Source organism: Podarcis muralis, chromosome 7 (assembly GCF_964188315.1).
Source record: "Podarcis muralis chromosome 7, rPodMur119.hap1.1, whole genome shotgun sequence".
NCBI classification, from domain to species: Eukaryota; Metazoa; Chordata; class Lepidosauria; order Squamata; family Lacertidae; genus Podarcis; species Podarcis muralis.
Genome location: NC_135661.1, coordinates 2312107 through 2335720, shown reverse-complemented (window position 1 = coordinate 2335720; position 23614 = coordinate 2312107). Strand labels below are relative to the sequence as shown.

At 49.6% G+C, this 23614-nt stretch overlaps 1 protein-coding gene across 1 annotated transcript in view; it reads left to right on the top strand.

Annotated features, from left to right (window-relative positions):
• LOC144328326 (basement membrane-specific heparan sulfate proteoglycan core protein-like) overlaps positions 1 to 23614 on the top strand; it is a 150260-nt gene that overhangs the window by 91427 nt on the left and 35219 nt on the right. The window contains exons 46-61 of the mRNA XM_077931004.1: positions 56 to 198; positions 3885 to 4020; positions 6253 to 6404; positions 7525 to 7672; positions 8290 to 8432; positions 8525 to 8660; positions 9908 to 10059; positions 13943 to 14072; positions 14215 to 14366; positions 16741 to 16879; positions 17588 to 17742; positions 18361 to 18496; positions 19261 to 19412; positions 19705 to 19843; positions 21581 to 21732; positions 22579 to 22717. Of these exons, the coding sequence (XP_077787130.1) occupies positions 56 to 198; positions 3885 to 4020; positions 6253 to 6404; positions 7525 to 7672; positions 8290 to 8432; positions 8525 to 8660; positions 9908 to 10059; positions 13943 to 14072; positions 14215 to 14366; positions 16741 to 16879; positions 17588 to 17742; positions 18361 to 18496; positions 19261 to 19412; positions 19705 to 19843; positions 21581 to 21732; positions 22579 to 22717 (2304 nt within the window). The remainder of the gene's footprint in view (positions 1 to 55; positions 199 to 3884; positions 4021 to 6252; positions 6405 to 7524; positions 7673 to 8289; positions 8433 to 8524; positions 8661 to 9907; positions 10060 to 13942; positions 14073 to 14214; positions 14367 to 16740; positions 16880 to 17587; positions 17743 to 18360; positions 18497 to 19260; positions 19413 to 19704; positions 19844 to 21580; positions 21733 to 22578; positions 22718 to 23614) is intronic.

The following is a 23614-nucleotide window of genomic DNA, read 5'->3' as shown; positions in this document are numbered from 1 at the left end:
GGGGGGCAATTGGAGGGGAAGAGGTGGGCTCACCTGCCGCTCTGCTCTTCCTCAGGTGCCAGCATCCCACAAGTGCAGGTGAGCCCAGAACGGACAGAGGTCCACGAAGGGAGCACCGTGAGGCTCTACTGCCGAGCAGGAGGCTCCCCTGCTGCTACCATCACCTGGGAAAAAGAAGGAGGCCGTTTGCCCCCACAGGTGAGTCTCAGAAGAATAGGGGGCGATGGGCTTCTGTGCTTCAGAGAGGCCTCCCCACCACTGAAAATGTCAGTGTCAAAGGGGATTCAAGGAGGAGAGGGAAAAGGGGCCCAGGATGGGAGAGGCCAGTGATGTTAGCTGGAAGCCGTCCCCTCTGCTCCAAAATAAAAGCCCTAACGATGCTTCATCTTAGGGTTGTCTGCCCTTACTCAGCCGTGAAGCAAAGGCACTCTGCACGTGCCTAAGTCTACTCTTGTTCCTTGCTACTCCTTCGCATAGAAGCCAGCTCTACACATTTGCAAGTGATTGTGCTCGCCTAGTTGCATGTTTCGGTGAGCGTGTATGCAGGACCCCAGAGGGGGCATACTTTTGAGAAGTTACAGTAGAGGTGTTCGCATGTTACATTGAACCAGTGTACCATCTGAGTACCTGTTATAAGAAAAAACTTCTCCTTTTCCCTTATGGGGTATCCAGGATCCCGTATAGAGTCCTTAAGTGGGTTCCCTATCAGCAGGAGAAAATAACAGAGGCCAACCAGAGAATATTGAGAAGCAAAGCGGCTAGTAACCCTGATCTTTATCCAACTGTTGCAACAGGGTCCCCTGCTCATCCCACGCAGGAGGGAGGAGGGACCCAGAACAATGGTGCGCAAGCCCCTATAAAGAGTTTTGAAATTGCCCACCTTGTAGCTCAAGACCACGGCCTAAAACATCATACATACATACATCATAGAAGGAGGCAATCTTCAGCAGAAATCCTGTTTGCCAGGATACCTGACAGTGGTCACTGATTGCTTTACTTGGGTAGCCTGGCCATTCTTTTGTGATGGTTAATAGTTTAGTTCCACAGTCCAAGTTAGAGGCTTGCCCTATTAATACACAAATACACCCTTAAGACAGGATTTGTAAGCAAAAGACAATGGGAAGTCTTTCCCCATTTTCCTCCCTTACTGCAGAGGAATATTTGAAGTCACTGGGAGAGTTAAAATGGCTTCAGGATTGCTCTCCTGTACTATTTCAGACACATGGTTTATATATTATATATTAAATGTATTTTAATATTTTGTTGGAAGCCGCCCAGAGTGGCTGGGGAAGCCCAGCCAGATGGGCGGGGTATAAATTATTATTATTATTATTATTATTATTATTATTATTATTATTATTATTATTATTATTATTATGTTTGCCTTGTACATTTATGAACATTCAGTTTATATTTGAGACCTTAGAATTCTTATAACTGTGTTCACAAATACTTGAGCCATACAGCCTGCCCAGCATCCCATCCTTCGCTGACTTTGTCACTGTTCGACTTTTGTCTCCTGGAATTTGTGGGGGCTTGTTCCAGGCAGGGACCCAGGCCAGGGCTGCCAGATCCTTCCTTCCTGCCTCCCTTCACTCTCTTCCTCTTCCTTCTGTCTCCTCCGGGCTCCCCGCTCCTGCTCCCTTCCTCTCTTTCTTTCTTCCTCCTCCCCTGGATAGGCTCTCTCCGTCTTTGGCTTCTTCCACTTCCAAGGTGACAGCCTGGAGGTTCTCCAGCGGCGGACCCAGGAGCTCCAACAGGTAGCCCTCTGCACAAGCCTCTCCTTGGCCTCTTCTGCTTACCCCTCCATTTCCTAGCTGATTTCTGTCTCTTTGTTGCTTCCAACTAAGCATACTCAGAGTAGAGCCATTGGAACCAATAGACCTAAGTTGGTTATGTCCTTTAACTTCAGTGGGTCTATTCTGAGTAGGGCTAGCACTGGACACAATCCCCACCTCTCCATTTTACACTTCCTGTCCTTCTGGTTCTCCGGCAATGATGGGCAGATTTGTCAATTTCAATTTGTCATTTTTCCAGTTTTTAAATTCAGTTCTCTACACCAGTTTGTAATTTATTTTTTAAAGTCCACATTAAAATTCATCAGTATTTGAGTGCAGATTTCTCCCAATACAGTTGTACCTTAGAAGTCAAACAGTATCCGTTCCGGAAGTCCGTTTGACTTCCAAAAAGTTCAAAAACCAAAGCTCGGCTTCTGATTGGCTGCAGGAAGCTCCTTCAGCCAAACGGAAGCCGTGGATGCCCCATCGGACATTCGGGAGCCAAAATGTTCGAGAACTAAGCTGTTCGAAAACCAAGGTATGACTGTACACACTTTTTTTGTTTTTTTAAAGCAGTTTGGTCTAAATTGCACATTTTTGCAAAGCAATAATTTCCCTAATGCAGTGCATTTTTGTACATTATTTTCAATCATACATGCAGTTGTAGCCTCGATTTAGGCTAGCATGCGTGTTTTTATACTTACTGCTTAGCTGGGCAGCTGCACTGCGTAATTCAGAGGCGTGCGTACTTTGATGGGTGGTTGCATGCTGGGCTGTGTCCAACTTAAGTTCCTCAGAGCAGACCCTTTGAAATTGACGAACCTGAGTTAGTCCTATCCATTCACTGGGTCTGCCCAGAGTGGCACCAGCACTGGGTACAACCCTATGTTTAAGAATGTGCCAATTAAGTTCACCTTTTAAATGTGAACAGGATTGAATTCTGCTCCACATTTATTCTCCGGTGGGGAGGAAAGAGGTCCATTCTCATCATGCCATCTGCCCCAGGCCTCCCTCCCTCATCTACCCCTCCTGAACATGCCTCAGAAACCACAAGCCACAGGGCTTATGTGGAATGTCTGCGTTCTCCACCAGTTGCAGCTTCAAGAGGGAAATGGGGCTCAATGTCCCTCCCCCTCCGCCATGACTGGGGGTAGGTAACCTGGTCTTCTCCACATACCCTCTGTCCCCAACTCTGCCCTCATCACAGTCAATCAGGACTCCAAGGTGGATGTTTCCCTTCCCCCTGACCCGTCTAACATTAATCTATTTATTTGCTTGCTTGCTTATTTGGATAGAGAGGTTTGTATCAGCCTGCTTTCTCTCTCCAAAACGGAGCTGTCCGAAGCAGCTGTTTGCTAAGCTTTGGACTCCAACTCAGCCCCATGCTCCCATCAGCTCCAGTGCCATACAGCTGAGCTGGATGGGGCAGACTGGGTATTGGAGTGTAAAGTGTCTGAAGGGCAGCATGCTGGGGCCGATTGGCAAACACCACAATCGGCCGATAGCATCACTTCACGGAAAAGCAAACTGAATCCTTCAAATGCGTTTGTGGAGATGGCCCTTTGCTCAGTCACCATCAGGTGCTTGCTGTGGTTTAAAAGTAAAGGGACCCCTGACCAATAGGTCCAGTCGTGGCCGACTCTGGGGTTGCGGCACTCAACTCGCTTTATTGGCCGAGGGAGCCGGCGTACAGCTTCCGGGTCATGTGGCCAGCAGGACTAAGCCGCTTCTGGCGAACCAGAGCAGCACGTGGAAACGGCATTTACCTTCCCACTGGAGTGGTACCTATTTATCTACTTGCACTTTGATGTGCTTTCGAACTGCTAGGTTGGCAGGAGCAGGGACCGAACAACGGGAGCTCGCCCCGTGGCGGGGATTCGAACCGCCGACCTTCTGATCGGCAAGTCCTAGGCTCTGTGGTTTAACCCACAGCGCCACCCGCGTCCCTTGCTGTGGTTTACATGGCCTCATTTTAGGCAATCTGGCAGGGGCACTTTTTTGCACATCAGAGGCCTGCCTAGCAGCCAGCATGGCCTGTGGGGCATTGGAGCTCAGCCGCAGCTCCAGAAACACTCCAGTGACTCTCCTCTTCCTCCTTGCCCACAGTCCCGTGCAGAGAGGACAGACATTGCCACCTTGGTCATCCCCTCTATCACAGTGGCTGACGGCGGGGTGTACCACTGTGTGGGGAGCAGCGCATCAGGAGTCGGTCGGGCAAGAATCGAGGTGATGGTCATCCGAGGTAAGTAGAGGGTTTTCTTCGGACTGGGCCTTGGTGGCTATCAGCCCCCATGCAGAGACTCCACCATCGGGGTCCTGGCAGGATTTTTTGAAAGGACACATTCACACCGTACATCCAAAGCACTATGACACTACTTTATACAGTCAGCATGGCTTCCCCCAAAGAATTCTGGGAGCTGTAGTTTGGTAAGGGTGCTTTGAGGTCTTAGAAGGTACCCCTCTCCGAGCTACAGTTCCCAGAGTTCCCTGGGAAGAGGGATCGGTTGTTAAAACCACTCCAGCAATTGTCGCTCTGGCGACTTTCCTGACAGGATTCATTGCAGATTAGGAGCTCATGTCAACATTCCATTGGCAGAGATAACTATGTACAGTGGTACCTTGGTTCTCAAACTTTATCCATTCTGGAAGTCTGTTCCAAAACCAAAGTGCTCCAAAGCCAAGGCATACTTTCCCATGGAAAGTAGCGCAAAACGGATTAATCCATTCCAGACTTTTAAAAGCAACCCCTAAAAGCAGGGCTTCAGCTTACGTCAGTTCTGTGTTACGAACGGGCCTCCAGAACGGATCCCATCCGTAACATGAGGTTCCACTGTACTATAAAATCAATCAATCATTCATTCAATAGCTGAACTGGGTTCCGCACAGTCACAAAAACAAATTAAGCGGAAAAGCCTCAAATGCAAAAATGCAAAATAAAGAGCAAAAACAAAAGCACCAGGCTTAATCCATTCCAGAAGTCCGCTTGACTTCCAAAATGTTTGAAAACCAAGGTGCAGGCGCCCCGGAAACAATAGCCGACAGCTGCATTGGACGTTAGGCTTCCGAAAAAAGTTCAAAAACCAGAACACACACTTCCGGGTTTTTGGCGTTTGGGAACCAAGGTGTTTGAGAACCAAGGTACCACTGTAGTGATTAATGTTAGCCAGGCTATAATTCTTGGTTATCAAATTAATCTCTGAGGAACAGAGATAACAGAGATTCACTTCCAACACTCTAAAAGGGCTGCTTTCTTGCCAAGGGACTGAGAAACCTTCAACGTTAAATGTTCAATATTCAGAAAAAGTCAGAAGCCCAAGGCAGTATAAGTTCCTCAACTACGTTTATTCAACATTGTCAGTGACAATGGCTCACTCATAGGAAAACAAAGCCCGAATTCCAGAACTACACAATGAAAGCGCCAACAAGAACTGACCGTTGACAGTTGAAAGTGCATGCGCTTACATGCCATTAGAACGTTCGTCAACCAACGCTTATACAGTTGGTTAGAACGCACCTTGTAACATAAAAAGTGTTAAACCCAATACATAACAACTTACTTCCGGATTTTTGGCGTTTGGGAACCAAGACGTTTGAGAACCAAGGTACCACTGTAGTGATTAGTGATAGCCAGGCTATAACTCTCGGTTATCAAATTATCTCTGAGGAACAGAGATAACAGGAATTCGCTTCCAACGCTCTGAAAGGGCTGCTTTCTTGCCAAGGGACTGAGAAATGGACCCAGGCAGGGTGTGTAACCTAGAGTGAAAGAACTGTAATTATGCCAAAACAACCGCGTAATAGCCCTAGGGCAAAGATCTGCTAAACCTCCCTTTCCTTAATTATTTCTGAAACTCGTATAAATTGTGACTGAAGCTATCTATCTGCCAATTAAAACATTCATCTGAAATACGAGCCACCTACTGGCTTAAGAGGTGACGCCACTAAGGGGCTCAAAACCAAACAAAAAGCATGCTTTAATCATACGTACCAAAGAGATTTTAAACAGCTTAGAGATTCTCCAACACTGCGAAACTTCCATTTTATTTTGTTCTATTTTTAATCCTCCGCTTCACTGCTGAATGTGCTGGTTGGAATGTGAGGTACGTTTTGTGGAAAACCCTGAGGGGTAGGCTGCAGAGTTTCGGAGGGACACGTTTGCTGCCTTAGTGAGATTATATATAAACCCACACGCTTGGGACAAACTCGCCAGGAAAAAGATTCAGGAGTTTTGAGCGGAGAAGGAAAAAGAATCACTTGGCATCAGTTCTTGGCCAATATGGTTGGTGGAAACTCCACATCCAGAGGCACTCTACCTCTGAACGCCAGTTGTGGCAGGGAGACAAGGGGGGCTTGTTGTGGGGAGACTGCTGTTTTGTACTCCAGCACTGTTTGTGGTCTTCCCGTCCTGCTGTAAATCAGGATCCAAGACTGCATGGGCTCGCTTGGGCCTGACCCAGCTTGCTTATCCTTGTAGCTGCAGGCCTTTCCCCGACGGTGAAGATTGAATCGTCATCCTCTTCAGTCATAGAAGGGCAGACCTTGGATCTGAACTGCATCGTGGCTGGCCAGCCAGCTGCATCCGTCACATGGTACCGGCGAGGAGGCGCCTTGCCTTCCAACCACCAGGTAGGTACAGGTTGGGCTGACAGGAGGTGAAGTCCATCAATTTTTGGAAGCCTGCAGGTTCTCCGTCCCCAAGGCAGAGTTGTGAACAAGATAGGCAGGGGCAGTGAAGGCAAGTGATGGAGGTAGCCAGGGGCAGTGAAAGCAAGTGACTGCCTACTTTAGGGATAGGGAACCTCTCTCTAGATCAGCCTTTCTCAACCTGTGGGTCCCCAGATGTTGTTGAACTACAACTCCCATCACCCCTAGCTAGCAAGGCCAGAGCTCAGGGATGATGGGAGTTGTAGTCCAACAACATGTGGGGACCCACAGGTTGAGAACCGCTGCTCTAGATGTCGATGGATGCTGAAATTTCATCATTCCTGGCCAGCATGGCTAGAGGTCATGCATGGCTAGAGGTCATGGGTGGTGATGGGAGTTGTAGTCTAATAACATCTGGAGGGCCACAACTTCCTTGGACCTGAATTCAAAAGAGGAGGTGGTTAGGGAAAATCAAGGCCAGTGAAAGTTTAGTTCAGGCATGTGCAGAACCTGTGTGGTTCTCTTTCAATTAATGAATTGAAGAAAAACGTTTAAAAGTACTTTTTTAAAAAAAAACAAAAAACCAGAGTCCTTTTTGTTTGGGATAATTCAGACTCAAATTCCCAGGTGTCAAAAAAGGTTATTTATGTATGCCACTACTGCGGCCCGTGTTTCGCTAGCCAAAAATTGGAAAGCGAGCGAGGTCCCAGCCAAAGAAGAATGGCAACTCAAGCTGGCAAAATATGTGCAGCTTGCAGACTTAACATATTGAATAAGAGAACAAGAACCCACGTTTAGAGAAGATTGGAAAACGTTTATTGAATATATGGGAAATAATTGTGCACAGCTGAAAACACTGGCAGCATTAAGATAAATTCAACAGTGTAATTAAGCTTTGATGGATGCAATAATGGAATACTGAATGGCCTAGTTTTTGTAAAATATGCAGGGATTTATGATGTGTAAAATGAACCGTGGAAAGAGAAGAAGGGAAATCATTGATATTTTAAGGATGTAAAAATGAGTATTTTAAATTGTAAAACAGAAAATTTAATAGAAATGATATACAAAAAAAAATATGAATGGCTTCCTGTATCCTCAGGTCTACGGGTCCGTCCTGCGCATCCTGCAAGTATCCGCGGCGGACTCGGGCGAGTACGTCTGCCGCGTCAGCAATGGGGCAGGCCCTAAGGAAGCCTCCATCATGGTGACCGTGCAACAGCAAGGACACACACATGGTTCTGCACATGGTAACGCTTCCGGGACCTTTCAGGCCATAGAAGGGGAGAGGGCTCTTGCGCACACACAAACATACATATATCGTTGATTGGAACCTAATGATGGACAGGTGTCAGGGAGGACATAATGCTTGGAGTTGGACTCTTTGGGTCTCTTCCAACTCTACAATTCTGTGATTCTATGACCTGCCCCCCAGGGCCAAAAACATTTCCCACCTTTGACTCAAAGTATTTGATGACTGTAGAGGAGTGTATTTGGGGGGGGGGGAGAGCTGCCCCATAGCAGCTCACTTTACTCCATTGCCTCCCAACTTGTTACAAACTGTTTTTTAATGTTGTTTTAGCATTGTATCTCACCCTGTATCTTAGGGTGAAGAGCGGGCAAGAAATAATGCAGTGGGGTGGGGGCCCTGCCTCTCCCTGCCCACGCTATGGGACTCCCAAGGGACTCTTCTTCCATTTTTCCTTCCTCTCCGCAGGGAGTGTACTTCTGAGCACCCGAGTGCAAAGAATGGAGGGTGCGATGCTCCCCTCTGCAAGAGGGCGGGGCTTCCCACAAGCTCCTGGCTGTCCCTGGTTGGGAGCAGGACGCTGGGCCTCTCTGATCTGGGTTCTTCTTGTCTCCGTAGACACCCCACCAATCAGGATCGAATCTTCATCGCCGTCCATCACCGAGGGGCAAGACTTGGAGCTGAGCTGCCTCGTCACAGGCCAGTCGCGGGCCAGGGTCACATGGTATAAGCGAGGAGGGTCACTCCCGGCAAATCACAAGGTATGGAGTTGGTGTGTGTGCCTGGCCAACGATGCCCACAAACCCAGCTCCAGGGGGACTCAGAAGGTCCCTTTGCCCCCCCCACCCTGCAGATATCTGGCTACCATTTGAGGATTTTGGCGGCTACGGCAGCAGACTCCGGAGAATACGTGTGCCGGTTGAGCGATGCCAGCAGCGGGGCGGTGCAAGAAGCCTCCATTGTGGTCACCATCTATGGCACCTCCCAGAGTGAGTCAAACAATGCTCTGGCCATGCGCCGCCTCGCCAGTCAGAGGCAGTGAATACCAGCTGCTGGAAACCACAACGGGGTGGGGGGGAGAGTTGCTATTTTGCTCGGGTCATGCTTGTGGGCTTCCCTTGGGGCATGTGCTGGGCAGTGGTGTAGCAGGGGTTGCCAGCTCCCAGGGTAAGGCAGGTATCCTCAGAACTGCCCGCTGATAGGCTGGAACAAAGGGGCAATAGCTCGGTGACCTACCTGAGTGGCAGCCATGGCAGCCCATGAGCGTCGAGCATTGAGGAGAGGGGGGCGGGGGATTGGTTGGGAGTCCATGTAGAAGGAGCCCTAGCAAGTGTCCGTCACCCAAATTTGTTCCTCATTCCGCCCATACGGACATTGGGAGATTTTCTGTGTGCCCTTGGCCTGCCCCAGTAGCCAGATGCTTCTTAGGTTTATAGGCTAAGCCAGGCATCCCCAAACACGGCCCTCCAGCTGTTTTGGGACTACAGTTCCCATCATCCCTGACCACTGGTCTTGTTAGCTAGGGATAATGGGAGTTGTAGTCCCAAAACAGCTGGAGGGCCGAGTTTAGGGATGCCTGGGCTAAGCGTTTAATTTCTTCTGTTGTGGTTATCATCCTCGGCTGCCGGTCTCCGGAGCACTCTCGGAAAAGATACCCTCCAACCTTCAACCGAAGGTGCCACCTTGCTGCACCAGGTCCAGGGAGGTTGGGGGGCAATGGGCCACCTGCCAGTGTGGGGTCCATGTACCAGACCATGCCATCCCTTGATGCCGGTCCTGTTCTGGTCTTTAGCGTTTTGGAGAGGACTGCATCTCCATGGCAGAGCAACTGCTTGGCATGCAGAAGGCTCCAGGTTAAGTTCTCTGGCAGGTGGGGCTACGAAGAGACTCCCTGCCTGCCTGAATCCCCGGAGAAGCATTGCTGCCAACCAGTGCATGCAGCACTGAGCTAAAGGGAACAAAGGTCTTCCTGCGATCCTTTTAAAAGCAACCCTTCATTCACAATCCTGAGGACTAGAATCTTGCTGGGGGTTTTATGGGAAGGGCCTTAGCTCCGTGGAGCTTTGCATGGAGAAGGTCCCAAATCAGTCGCTGGCAGCATCTCCAGGTAGGGTTTGAGAAAACTCCCTGAGACTGTGGAAAGGCTCCACCGCTCAGTGCAGACAATCCCCAGCCAGATGGACCAAGGAGCTTATACAAAGGCGGCTTCTTCTCTTCCTCCCCGCTGAACTCCCAGCCTCAGGAATCACCCCTCCGCTGAGGATCGAGTCTCCATCGCCCTCCATTGTCGAAGGACAGACCTTGGACTTGAACTGTGTCGTGGCAGGACAAGCAGGTGCCACAATCACATGGTACAAGCGTGGCGGGACCCTGCCGGCCAATCACCAGGTATGTAGGCAGTGCGGTCTGGGGGCTCGAGTTGGCGATTCTTCCTTGGCCCTCTCTTTCCTGGCCTTGCTGGCTGGCCAGCAGTAAACCTTGGCATGCAGAAGAACCTAGGTTCAGTCGCCAGGTAAGGATGGTAGGAAGCAATTTCCGATGCCTCTTAGACAGGCACTTTCTGCTGATATAGGAAAGCCCTCCATCTCTATTGGCCTTCTGCTGTTTTTGAAGGCACATCTGTTTAGACAGCCATTCCCTATTGACCCAAGTCTGCTGTTTTAATGGAATTGCTTTGCGTGGCGAGTTCCCAACCCCCCCAGGTGGAAATAATGACACAATTATTAAGGTTAATGGGCTAAAAAAGGCCACAACTTTATCGGTTACAAGTGATGAGTGGTATTGGCTTAGGCATTGGTCCTAACCAACTATATTCGACTCCAGCCCATCTACTTGAAGTGCAGGAAGGGTTAGGGTTAGTAGGGGGAGTCCTGCTGATGCACATCAACTAGGAACTCCCCCGGGGTCAGCAATAGGGGGCGTGCCTTAGGCCCTCACCTCCCTAGACTTCGGACAGGGCCACGCCCCCCTGAATCCTTTAACGGACTACCCTTCGATATGCGGGGCAGGTGATGGCGCTACCTCCTCTCTTCCATCTACAGAACTATACCAATGCCTAACTGCCAATACCCAGAAAGTTGTTACGATTTGGTACGAGGTAGGCAAAAACCAAGTGGCTGGTGCCAATTTGCCAAGTGGAAAAAATTCCTACCAGGCCCCTCAATGGCGACCAACCAAGGTCCATAGCAAGGTCAAAGGACGAAAACCTTATAGGGCGGGAGGATGGGAAAAACAGGAACAGCTGGCGGGCGGCAAAGAGGGAGGGCCTCATCCTGCCTATATAGGGCATGCCACACCCCCGAACCAGCCGGTTGGCCAGCTAGGGGGTGATGTGGCCAGGAATCCCCCAATCGCATGGAGGGGCCATGAAGCCCGCAACCCCACCTCCTCCTTAAGGCGGAAGTGGCTTTATTGCACAGTGTAACCACGCCGTTAATTTTTCAATGATTAAGGCGATTGATTGCACATTTTAACTGCGGTGTATTTTTTAAAGGTGGTTTCGCATTTTAACAATGTTGCACAATTGGTTTTTATGTTCTGCAAACCACTTAGAAGCCATCCGATAGTTATGCAGTCTTGAGCCAGTGTTGCGTAGTCTTTAGAGTGTCAGACTAGGACCTGGGAGAGACCAGGGTTCGAATCCCCACTCAGCCATGAAGCTCCCTGGGTGTGACTTTGGGCCGCAGTCACTCACTCTCATCCTAACCTACCTCACAGGGTTGTTGTGAGCTCCTTGGAGAAAACAGTGATATATAAATTCTGCGCATGCAACCAGCAAACGAACTAGTGTTTGGAGGAACCAGAGAGGGCCTTTGCCTCTGGGCACGTAAGCCCAGAAACCCCTTGCCCCAGCAGACGCAGGCAGCCACTTCCCAGAGAGCATTTAGACTCCAGGCAGCTTTATTCTGGTAGAATAAATGGCCTGCTCATTTCTCGAGCCTTCTCTGAAGGCAGTGTGGTACAGTGGTTAGAGTGCAGGTGTGGGTGGAGCCTCAAGTCCATGGCCTGAATCTTAACACAGTTTTGGAAGAAGCCGGGGAAATCACTGTAGAAATGAAGAGGGCGTAAGAGTCCTTCTGGTTCGCAGGCTGAGACCCTACCTGCCTGCGGACTGTCTCGCCAGAGTGGTGCATGCTCTGCTTATCTCCTGCTTGGACTACTGCAACGCGCTCTTACGTGGAGCTACCTTTGAAGGTGACCCAGAAACTACAGCTAATCCAGAATGCGGCAGCTAGCCTGGTGACTGGGAGTGGCCGCCGAGACCATATAACACCGGTCCTGAAAGACCTACATTGGCTCCCAGTACATTTCCGAGCACGATTCAAAGTGTTGGTGCTTACCTTTAAAGCCCTAAACAGCCTCAGTCCAGCATACCTGAAGGAGCATCTCCACCCCCATCATCCAGTCCGGACACTGAGGTCCAGCTCCGAGGGCCTTCTGGTGGTTCCCTCCCTGCGAGAAGCGAGGCTACAGGGAACCAGGCAGAGGGCCTTCTCAGTAGTGGCGCCCTCTCTGTGGAACGCCCTCCTGTCAGATGTCAAGGAAATAAACAACTACCTGTCTTTTAGAACAGTGTTTCCCAACCGGTGTTCCGCGGCACACTAGTGTGCCGCGAGATGTTGCCTGGTGTGCCGTGGGAGGGAGGCGGGCGAGTCGGGCGGCGAGAGGCGAGAGGATCGGGCGCGGCGGAGGCCAGCCCCGCGCTTGGAGAGGACGCAGCAGCCGTCGCCAAACCCGATCCTCCTCCTCCTGCTCCGCCGCCGGCCGATCCTCTCGGCTCTCGGCCGGGAGGAGCCTGCGGCGACGGGGGGGCGGGCGCCGAAGTTGGCGCGCCTCCTCGGCAGCGCCTTCGTCCTCCTCCTCCTGCCTGTGCTCTCCTCCGGCGGCGGGGGCGCGCCGCCGCCGGATCCGCGCGCAGCCTCTCGCCTCTGCCCCTCGCCGCGCCGGCCCAGCCAGTCAGCCAGCCGAGGGCGGGCGCGCTCTCGCTCCTCGCTCGCTGTTTCCGTGGCCGCGCCCGTCGCCAGCCCCGCGGGACGACGCTGCGACGGGCGGCCCTGTGTCGCGAGGGGCGGAGCCCAGGGGAAAGGACCGCCCAGCAGGCGCGGCTGAGGCGCGCATGCGTGGCTGGGGGGGTGCGCGCCCTCTGCTCTCTGCCTCTCTCCCCCTCCCCCCTCTGGACCCCGCGCGTGAGGCTCTCCGGGGGCGGGAAAAGGGTTTCCCTCAGGCGGAAGGCCCCGTGGGAGCCGGGAGGGGGGCAGCCGCTGCTCTGGCTCCCCCCCCCCCCCGCCCCGAACCGGCTCTTCCTTTCGGTTCTGGCGGGGAGCGCGCTCTCCCCCCCCCCTTGCGCTCCGCTTTCCCCTCAGAAGAGCCCCCTGCTCCCCGTAATCGAGGGTGATCGTGCCCAGGGGCTCGCCAGATCCCCCTCCGGCCGTCTCTTAGTCCCCACACGATCCCAGGAGCGCGACGTGGAAGTGTGTGGACACCCGCAAAGGTCAGGGATGCTTCTCAAACCGCCAAGAGGCAAAGCCAACGTCCCTCTCACCTGGCCCAGGAGTCCCAGATGCGCCAGTTCTCAACAACAAATGCATAGAACAGGGTGTGCAACCCAAGTGAATCACTATTTTAAGCCATTCCGGGGGGGGGGGGGGAGATGCAACCCATTCTTAAATCTTTCCTACTGAAAATGACCTAAAAGTGTTACATTTGGACGGATCGCCCCCATAACTAATGTTGCATCATCTCACTATTTGCAGCAAGCATATACATTCTTTTCCACGGTTAACTTTTGTATACCTCAGAGCACCAAAGTTTATTTCCTAATTGCTTACTGATCTGCTGGTGAAGCAAGTTTTCTCTTGACTCCCCTTTGAACCATCAACATATCCTTTCATTACCTTCTATGCTGTTACTATTTTTTTTTTTTTTTTAACATAAGTAAAAAGTGACCTTTCCCCATCTGGCATGGTGGTGTGCCTCGAGATTTTTTTCATGAAACAAGTGTGCCTTTGCCCAAAAAAGGTTGGGAAACACTGTTTTAGAAAACATCTGAAGGCGGTCCTGTTTAGGGAAGTTTTTAATGTTTAATGTTTTGTTGTGTTTTTAATATTCTGTTGGGAGCTGCCCAGAGTGGCTGGGGAAAACCCAGCCAGATGGTTGGGGTATAATTATTATTGTTGTTGTTGTTGTTGTTGTTAAATTATCATGTAAATGAATAAATAAATACTATTGAGAGAGATGATGATGATGATCCTGCTTCTCCCACCATTCCCAGATCTCCGGCTCTCACCTGCGCATCCCACAAGCCTCCACAGCTGACTCTGGCGAATACATCTGCCACGTCAACCTGGACTCCATCATCCGAGAAGCCTCTGTCATCCTCTCTGGCACCAGATCTGCCTCCAGTAAGCATCGCCCCCTGCAGGAAGGGAGGGGAAACATAAACAGGGTGGGCTGGGGTGATGGGAGCAAACCTGCCATTCTTTGACGCCTGCTGGCCGGCTTGGCCTTCCTTCACCTCTCTCTCTCTCCACCTGGCTCTCCCAGCTTTAGACATCACCCCCTCCATGAGGATCGAGGCCTCGTCCCCCCACGTTGCCGAGGGACAAACCTTAGAGCTGGACTGCATCATCGCCCACCAGGATCAGGCCACAGTCACGTGGTACAGGCGTGGAGGAGCCCTCCCTGCCAGCCACCAGGTATGGGGCGCCTGCCCAGTTTCCCCCTGGCATTTGCCCCGAGTGCCAAGTCTTGAGCATTCCCTGTTCAAGATCTCCAAGCAGGGCTGGGAATGTCCCCTGGAGAGTTGATTCCACCCAGTGTAGTCTGTACTGAGCTAGATGCAACAAGGGGCCCAACTTGACGTAAGGCAGCTTTTGATTTTGCTATTTTGCGACACTTTGGAACTCCCTGCCTATTGAGATCATGCAGTTCCCTTTTGGCGCCTGCCAAAAACATTATCATTTGCTTCATTTTTTCATTTCACCATTATTATTATTATTGTTATTCTATAAATTTATTTATTTGGTTTTTCAGATTAAAGTTTTACAATCACCTATCCAACATACCTCATAAAAACCAGATTCCAAGGAATCTCCTGGACTTCCCTCCTCCCCTTTGTGGGTCCTACTATTAAGTCCTTTCCTCCTGCATCTTTTATAGTAATCCAAACCTTTTACATCTCCACTGTATCCAAAATTCACCATTAAACTACAAGTGTCATTCCAATTCTACTTACTTGCGATTTTAAATGTTTACAATGATTTTTAAGATAAATTATACATTTTCCCCATTCCTTATTAACATTTTGGTCTTCCTGATTTCTAGTTCTTCTGGTCATTTTTGCCATTTTGGCATAATCCATCAACTTAATGCTGATTTTTTTCATTTCACTTTTCGCTTGTATACTGCCTTTCTGTATTACTATGCACAAGGCGGCTTACAAGATGAAGAAACAACAAAATAGACCGCAAAGGTCGCGCATGTAATAATCTGATCCAATATGTTCTAGTTTCAATAAGCCTGTCGGAATTTTAACCTGTTTCAGTATTTTAATATTTTGTCTCTTTTAAACTGTTGCCGTAAATGTTCTCGACCTTATTGTTTAATCTTTTTGTGACCCGCTTCCAGGTTTATTTCTTAGAATCAAATAAACAAAGAACGAGATGCATGCCTTTTTTTTTTTAAAGGACGTACACCATTGCAGTTAGGGCATGTGCTTCAGAACTTGGCTGCATCTCCTGGTAACAACAACAACAACAACAATAAATAATTTTACAGTGGTGCCCCGCAAGACGAACGCCTCGCAAGACGGAAAACCCGCAAGACGAAAGGGTTTTCCGTTTGCGAGTTGCTTCGCAAGACGAATTTCCCTATGGGCTTGCTCCGCAAGACGAAAGCCCATAGGGAAATCTCCGGGGACCTCTTTTAAATGCTAGCAGTGGGGAGCAAAGCCTTTCCCCCCCTCCGGCCTTCAGAAGAGGTCCAGGAAGGCCGGCGGGGGCCGAAAGGCTTTGCTCCCCACCGCCAGCATTTTAAAAGCAGTCCGGGATAGCAGGGAAGCGCTTCCCGCTATCCCGGACGGCTTTTGAAGGCAGGCGGGGGGGACCTCTTCCGAAGGCCGGCGGGGGGCAAAAGTCTTTGCTCCCCCCTGATCTCAGCACGCGCAGGCTTCGGCATGCTGGCAACTCCCCGCAAGCAGCGGGAGCGCTCCCGCTGCTTGCGGAGAGGTCCGCGAAGCCTGTCCCGGACAGCTTTTGAAGGCAGGCGGGGGGGGGAGCAAAGACTTTCGCCCCCCGCCCGCCTTCAGAAGAGGTCCAGGACCTCTTCTGAAGTCTTTGTCCCCCCTGCCTGCCTTCCCAGGGGCTTTTAAATCGCCCCGGACAGCGGAGAAGTCCTCCGCTGTCCCGGGCGATTTTAAAATGCCGCCCGCCAGCATTTTAAGATCGCCCCGGACAGCGGAGAAGTCCTCCGCTGTCCCGGGGTTTTTTAAAATGCTGGGGGTGGGAAGAAAAGCCCTTGTCCCCCCACCCCAGCCTTCAGAAGAGGTCAGGGGACAGACTGTCCCCGGACCTGGTCTGAAGTCGGTTTCCATAGGAACGCATTAATTGATTTTCAATGCATTCCTATGGAAAATCGTGCTTCGCAAGAAGAAAAACTCGCAAGAAGAAAAAACTTGCGGAACGAATTAATTTCGTCTTGCGAGGCACCACTGTATATATACCCTGCCCTCCCCAGCCAAGACCGGCCTCAGGGCGGCTAACACCAGATATAAAACAATTGATTGAAATACAACTTAAAAAACAAGATGAAAATGCAACATTAGAATGCAGTCTCCTTTCAGTAGAAACTCAAATCAAAAACTTTTGGTAGGACTGGGAGAAACTCCCCAGGGAGCTGCTGGTGGTCAGTGTAGTCAGTACAGAGCTAGATGGACCCAGGTGTTGGGGTCTGATGGGAGTTGTAGTCCAAAACACCTGGGAGGCCCTGGGTTGAGGGATGGCAGATTAGCTTAGCCAGACTAAAAACTCACATCGTTAACGAATATGCCTTTAAATTGGAAACAACTTCCAGGCCTTCGGATCCCGCTTGCGGCTGGTGAAAGTCTCTCCGGCGGATTCTGGCGAGTACGTCTGCCGCGTCAGCCGCGATCCTGTCACCCAGGAGGCCTCGGTCTTTGTCACCATCCAGCAGGGCGGCGCAGGCTCCTTCCGTAAGTCTAACAAATGCTCAGTGGCAGAGCACCTGCTTGGCATGCAGAAGGTCCCAGGTTCCCCATTGGCAACATCTCCAGGTGGGGTTGGGAAAAGGCTCCCTGCTGGAGGGCCACTGCCGGTCAGGGTAGACATTATTGAGCTAGTTTGATCACTAAAAGGTAAAGGGGGTGTGTGGGTGGCACTGTGGTCTAAACCACTGAGCCTCTTGGGCTTGCCGATCAGAAGGTCGGCAGTTCGAATTCCTGCGACGCGGTGAGCTCCCGTTGCTCGGTCCCAGCTCCTGCCAAGCTAGCAGTTTGAAAGCATGGCAGTGCAAGCAGATAAATAGGTACCACTGTGACGGGAAGGTAAACGGCGTTTCCATGCGCTCTGGTTTCCGTCACAGCATTCCGTTGCGCCAGAAGTGGGTTAGTCCTCTGGCCACATGACCTGGAATGTTGTCTGTGGACAAACGCTGGCTCCCTCGGCCTGAAAGCGAGATGAGCACCGCAACCCCAGAGTCGCCTTTGACTGGACTTAACCATCCAGGGGTCCTTTATCAGCCTCTGGCCTGATCCAACAGGCTCATCTTACACACTGAGCCTCCTCAGATTAGACCCACTGAAGTTAACAGACACAACTAACTTAGGGTCATCAATTTCAGCTGCTTGACTCTGAAACTGCACAATTTCTCTCTCCCTTCCCTCTTTTCTTTGGCAACGCAGCCGCCGGTGTGATTCCCCCTGTACGGATTGAGTCTTCTTCCACCTCCCCCACTGAGGGCCACACGCTGGACCTGAAGTGCATCGTGGCAGGACCTGCTTCGCATGCCAGAGTCACGTGGCACAGACGAGGAGGTGCCCTCCCTGCCGGCCACCAGGTATGGGTTCAAGAGGCCTTGGAACCAAGACATGGTACTCCAATGTTGTCAGGGGCTGGGCTGAGGGGGAATGGTGGGGGCTGCTGCCCCCCTTCTCCCGAACCTTCCCAAAACAGGAGGACAGTATAGATTTAGATCAGAGGTTTGCAGAAGGGCATACTTCAGAGGCTGCAGAGGGCAGAAGCTGTGAATTATTGGAAGAGGAACAGCAGAAAGAATCAGCAGCACCAAGGGAGGAACAGCTGACAGACTCAGTGTCCTTGGAAAGCATTCCTGACTCCCCCTCCCAGGACCAGGTGCGCATTGAGAGTAGGAGAACAGAAAACGCTGAGGCAGAAATCCCCGATTAGCCCACACAGGGGTTAGGAGAGACATAGAGGTGTGGGACTTTACTTGGAGCAACGCCATTTCTAGAGAGAGACCGCGTTCCTTTGTCTCTCACTGTGATTATTGAATAAATTAATTGGTAAGAACTCTTCTTTTTTTATCTGCTTCTTTGCTGCCACCGGGGGAGGGATCTGATTCCCTGAAGCCTGACAAATGTGCAAGAACCCCCCCCCCCAAACACACACACCCCCTCTCATCCTAACTTGCCCCTCTCTCTTTCTCTCCTCCAAGGTCTCTGGCTCCATCCTGCGTATCCCACAGGCTTCAGCTGCAGACTCCGGAGAATACGTTTGCCGCGTCACCAACGGGACGGCCGTCCACGAAGCCTCCCTCGTCATCACCATCCAGGGTGGCCCGGGCTCCTACTGTAAGTCTCCATTCTTTTTTAAAAAAATCTATTTATGCTTTTCACTAGTTTTATAATCATTTTAACATTTCAAAACTTGACTTCCTCCCCCATCTTTCTGCAGTTCCTTAAATTTATTTTTAATATTTTAATACCTTCTGCATATCCAAATTAACTCAATTTGCTCATTTATTCATCTACTTTAAATATATACACTTACAAAACTGCAGGTTATTACCATAATCCTGCCAATGTTCTTATCTGTTTGCGATTTATCTGTAAATATTCCATAAACCATTTCCATTATTTTATAAAAAAGTTTGTTATCTTGATTTCTTATTTTTCTGGTAAGTTTTGCCATTTCTGCATAAGTTCCATAAGTTTTTTTTATCCATTCTTGCTTTGCTGGGATTTCTGCTTCTTTCTATTTTGGGACGAGTAACATTCTTGCCGCTGTAGTCGCATACATGAATAAGTTTCTGTACAGTTTAGGTAGTTCCGTCCCTATAATTTCCGACCTCTGTTCAGAAACCTCCCAACGAAAGAAAGCTGAACGGCTCTTGACTTCAGAAAGATGTTTTGAATTGGTAAAACAGAAAGAAAAAGAAAGAAAGATATTTTGATTGTTTAGTCAGGGTCTCTTTTCTTGTTTCAGTTTGGGAGGGGTGGGGAGAACGTGTGTTTTCCGTCAGGTGAGTTGGCAACTTGGCAAAAGCTTTCTCTGCAGGAAACTAACAAATTCTCTCCCTCTTCCCACCTCTCTCCGACTCCTCTGGCTTCTCCAGCTGTGGGCGTCACCCCTCCAATACGGATCGAGACCTCCTCCACGTCCATTGTGGAGGGGCAGTCAGTGGACCTGAACTGCCTGGTGGCGGGTCAGTCGCAGCCAAGGGTCATGTGGTACAAGCGAGGTGGCGCCCTGCCCCTCAACAGCCAGGTAAGGGGGGAGACGGACTTGGAGCTCTCTTGGGTCAGGGATGAATGGAGCAAAGGAGGGTGAATCGCATTGGACTGGAGAGTTCCTCCCATACTCCACCGAGAAGCCAGGAGGGCAGTTGAACCCGGAGAGAGCATTTGGAGTAAGGACCCCAAGGCCAAGGGATGGGAGCGTTGTGGTTCTCCAGTTATTGCTGGACTCGAACTCACATCATCACTGACCATGCTGACTTGGGCTAATGGGAGTTGGAGTCCTTCCGCCTCCTGATCATTTTCTCTCTCCCTTTGAGCAGATCCTTGGATCTCGCCTCAGGATCCTGCAGGCCTCGGCGGCCGACTCGGGTGAATACATCTGCTACGTGAACGACGGCGACAGTCCACTGGAGGCCTCCGTTATTGTCTCCATCCCCGGGAGCTCCGGTTCTGCTTTTGGTACGTAGCCTGGGAAGCAGAACCCTGCCACGGGGCATAGCTCCTGCAGGGAGAGGCGCCCGGGCCCCCAAATTGCAAACCGCCCCTTCAGATTTGGGAAAAACCACCTCACCGCTCTCCAGACTTTGAGGGTTGGTGACAGGTTGTGTGTTTCTGCAAAGTGCCCTCTGCGCATGTCCAAGCCACTCTTGCTCTTCGCTTGAGAACTGATGGTGGAAATAGGGACATTATTATTATTATTATTATTATTATTATTATTATTATTAAATAATAATTATTAATAATATTATTAATAATATTATTAATCTTCAAAATTATTGCAAATGAAACCAAATTACTTCAATTTAATACAATTTCTTAAAATCACGTTTCCCACTCCTGTTGCAAACATATGTCAATCATTTCCACCCGTAGCCTCATCATCTCTTATTTCATATCCAATTGATCCTTCGCTTGTCCTTAGTCTATTCTTGCAGCTGCCCACATTCTTTCCCTCCTTGCAAAGAGTGCCTCTGTTACATAATATAAATATAAAATCCATTTCATGTGTGCAGTCCTTCATTTACATTGCTGTTTCAGACCTGGGGTGCTGGGAGGATTAATTACTGTCTTCCATTCTTCAGTTCTTTGCAGTGTTTACTTTGATGGGACAAGGTCACATTCCATTCCTTCCACTGTTGACCAACTAGCGTATGAGTTGCGGCCATAAATAACATGTACAATCTCCGCCATTAAAATTCCCCTCTGGAGTTCTTCCTTGGCACACAGTTAAAACAAAGTCTTTTCTCAAATTCGGCCTCTTGCCAGATCTATTCTGCAGCGGTTCTTTCTTCGTGCTGTTGTAAATAAAAATTGCCCTTTCCCTTATGGGGTATTCAAGAGCCCATATAGAGTCCTTACATAGGTTCCCTATTGGTAGGAGAAAATAACAGAGGCCAACCAGAGAATATTGAGAAGCAAAGCAGCTAGTAAGCTTGATCTTTATTGATCTGTTGCAACAGGGTGCTCCCCTCACCCACAGGAAAGGAGGAGGACCCAGAAAAATGGCGTGCAAGGCCTTATAAAGACTTTTGGAATTGCCACCCTGTAGATCAAGACCACCCCCAGAAACATCATACATACATCACAGAAGGGGTGTAACCTAAGACCACCCCTCAGATACATCACACCTACATCACAGAAAAGGCGGTCTAAAACAGTAATTTGAATATTGTTTTTCTCCTGTTGTTGTTTATCTCCTGTATGGCAGGTTACTTGATTGGATTGCCTGGGGAGCCTGGCCATTCTTTTGTAGTGATAAATAGTTAGTTCCTGGGCCAGGTCACAGGCTCACACCCTATTCATATCTTAAATGTGCCCTTAGGACAGGATTTGTGAGGAAAGAGACAATGGGGAGGCTTTTCCACTTTGACCTTGCAGAAAAAACATTTGGTCAGTTTAGGAATCAAAATGGTTCCAGGTTGGTCTTCCTGTGCTGATCTATGTACGTGCTTGGTTGGTACACTTATGAACATTACCATATATCTAAGACCATAGAATTCCTATCACAGTGCTCTGCCTTGCTCCCTCGCACTCCTGGTCCAAGTGGAAAGAGGGACCCCACACTCCGCGACACACAAACGGTTAAGCCAGCCTTAGCTTCGAGGGCATGGGGATCTTTGGGGTGGAGCAGCACAGCTCGCCCAGAACACCTGTTGAGCAGAGATACACATCCACACCTTTCTTTCCCTCCCACAGCCTCTGGCATCGTTCCACCCGTGAGGATCGAGTCTTCGTCCTCATCCCTGGCAGAGGGACAGACCTTGGAGCTCAACTGCCTTGTTGCTGGCCAGGTGCAGCCCAAAGTCACCTGGTACAAGAGAGGGGGGGCCCTCCCAGCCAACCACCAGGTACGTGCGCTCCCCCTGGTCCTTTCTGTTGGGATAATTCAGACTGGAAATTCCCAGGTGTCAGAAAAGGCTGTTTATGTATGCAACAAATGTGGCCAGTGTTTTGTTAGCCCAAAAATGAAAAACGAGCGAGGACCCAGCCAAAGAAAAATGGCAACTTAAGCTGACAGAGTATACGCAACTTGCAGGCTTAACATCTTGAATAAGATAACAAGAACATATGTTTAAAGAACATTGGAAAACGTTTGTTGAATATATGGGAAATAATTGGGTACGGCTGAAAACGCTGGCCGCATTAAGATAAATTCAACAGTGTAAAAGAGTTTTGATGGATGAAATACAGTGGGTTATAGACGCTTCAGGTTACAGACTCCGCTAACCCAGAAATAGTACCTCGGGTTAAGAACTTTGCTTCAGGATGAGAACAGAAATTGCATGATGGTGGCGCAGCGGCAGCTGGAGGCCCCATTAGCTAAAGTGGTACCTCAGGTTAAGAACAGTTTCAGGTTAAGTACGGACCTCCAGAACGAATTAAGTTCGTAACCCGTGGTACCACTGTAATGGAATACTGAATGGTATAGTTTATGTAAAATATGCAGGGATTTATGTTATGCAAAGTGAAGCATGGAAAGAGAAGAAGGGAAGTCATTGATATTTTTTAAGGATGTAAAATGAGTATTTTAAATCGTAAAACAGAAAATTTAATAAAAATTATATAAAAAGAAAAAGAAAGAAGCTAGCATTTCCCTGCATTGCAGGGGTTTCGACTTGATAACCCTTTGGGTCCCTTCCAATGCCACGATTCTGAAGTCTTCCAATTCCTCTTTCTCCCCTCCTCCCCCCCAGGTCTCCGGCACCCGCCTGCGCATCCCACAGGTCTCCTCCGCCAATTCCGGAGAGTACGTCTGCCGCGTCAGCAGCGCCACCGTCACTCAGGAGGCTGCGCTGGTGGTCACCATCCAAGACGGCGAGAGCCCGTCCCATCGTGAGTCTCCTCCAGCGGAGGCTGAGACCCCCCCTCCCTCTCCTAGCCCTTAAATTTGTGTTGATCTAGGCAGCCTTGAGAATATTCGCTGGAGACCCTCATTGCTTTAAGGGAATGGCTCCCAAAGTGGGTGGTATCTCCCGGGGGGAGGGAATGGGATTACCTAGGGGGCAGGTGCTAAGAGGCAAGCAGGTGGGGGCGGGATCTCCAAGTGTGTCAATCACTTATGTATGATTGACCAATCCGGAACCTCAGTTGAAACGCCTTTCTTCCTTCATATTTAAAACTTCAAAAGAGGTGTGGGAAAAGGAGACAAGAGGGCAGATAGATAATCAAAGCGGGGGGGGGGGGGGCAAATATGGGAGATACGTACATTGAAAATGTTGTCTGTAAGAATAAAAGAAAATTATTGTGAATGAGTTTAGAGATGGTGTTTAACACCAGGCAGATTAAATGAAATAAACAAGGAATATTATGTTGGAGGGGATGCCAGGATTCCAGGAATTACGTTCACATGTGGTGGGGGTGTAAATATGTAAAAAATAAATAAATGACAAAGGGTGTTTAAGGAGGTAACAAAAATCACTGGGTTAAAGCTGACCAAAAGTCCAGAGGTAGCATTATTATCCATTTACGATGGGGTGGAAGGTTTGCAGGCTAGGAAGGACTTGCCCACAAATTTATTGACAGCCACATGAAGGGGCAAGCAGAATATAAAATGGAAGAATGGTATAAAAATGTTTGTGGGATATAGCTATTGATGATAAATTAATGTGTGCCGTTAAGGTAAGATGGGGACTATGCAGGAGAAATGACTTTGAGGGGATATGGAAGGTGTTTGTAGAATTTGTAGTGTTAAAACGGAAAGGGGTCAAACCATCGCAAGTGGTGTTGAAA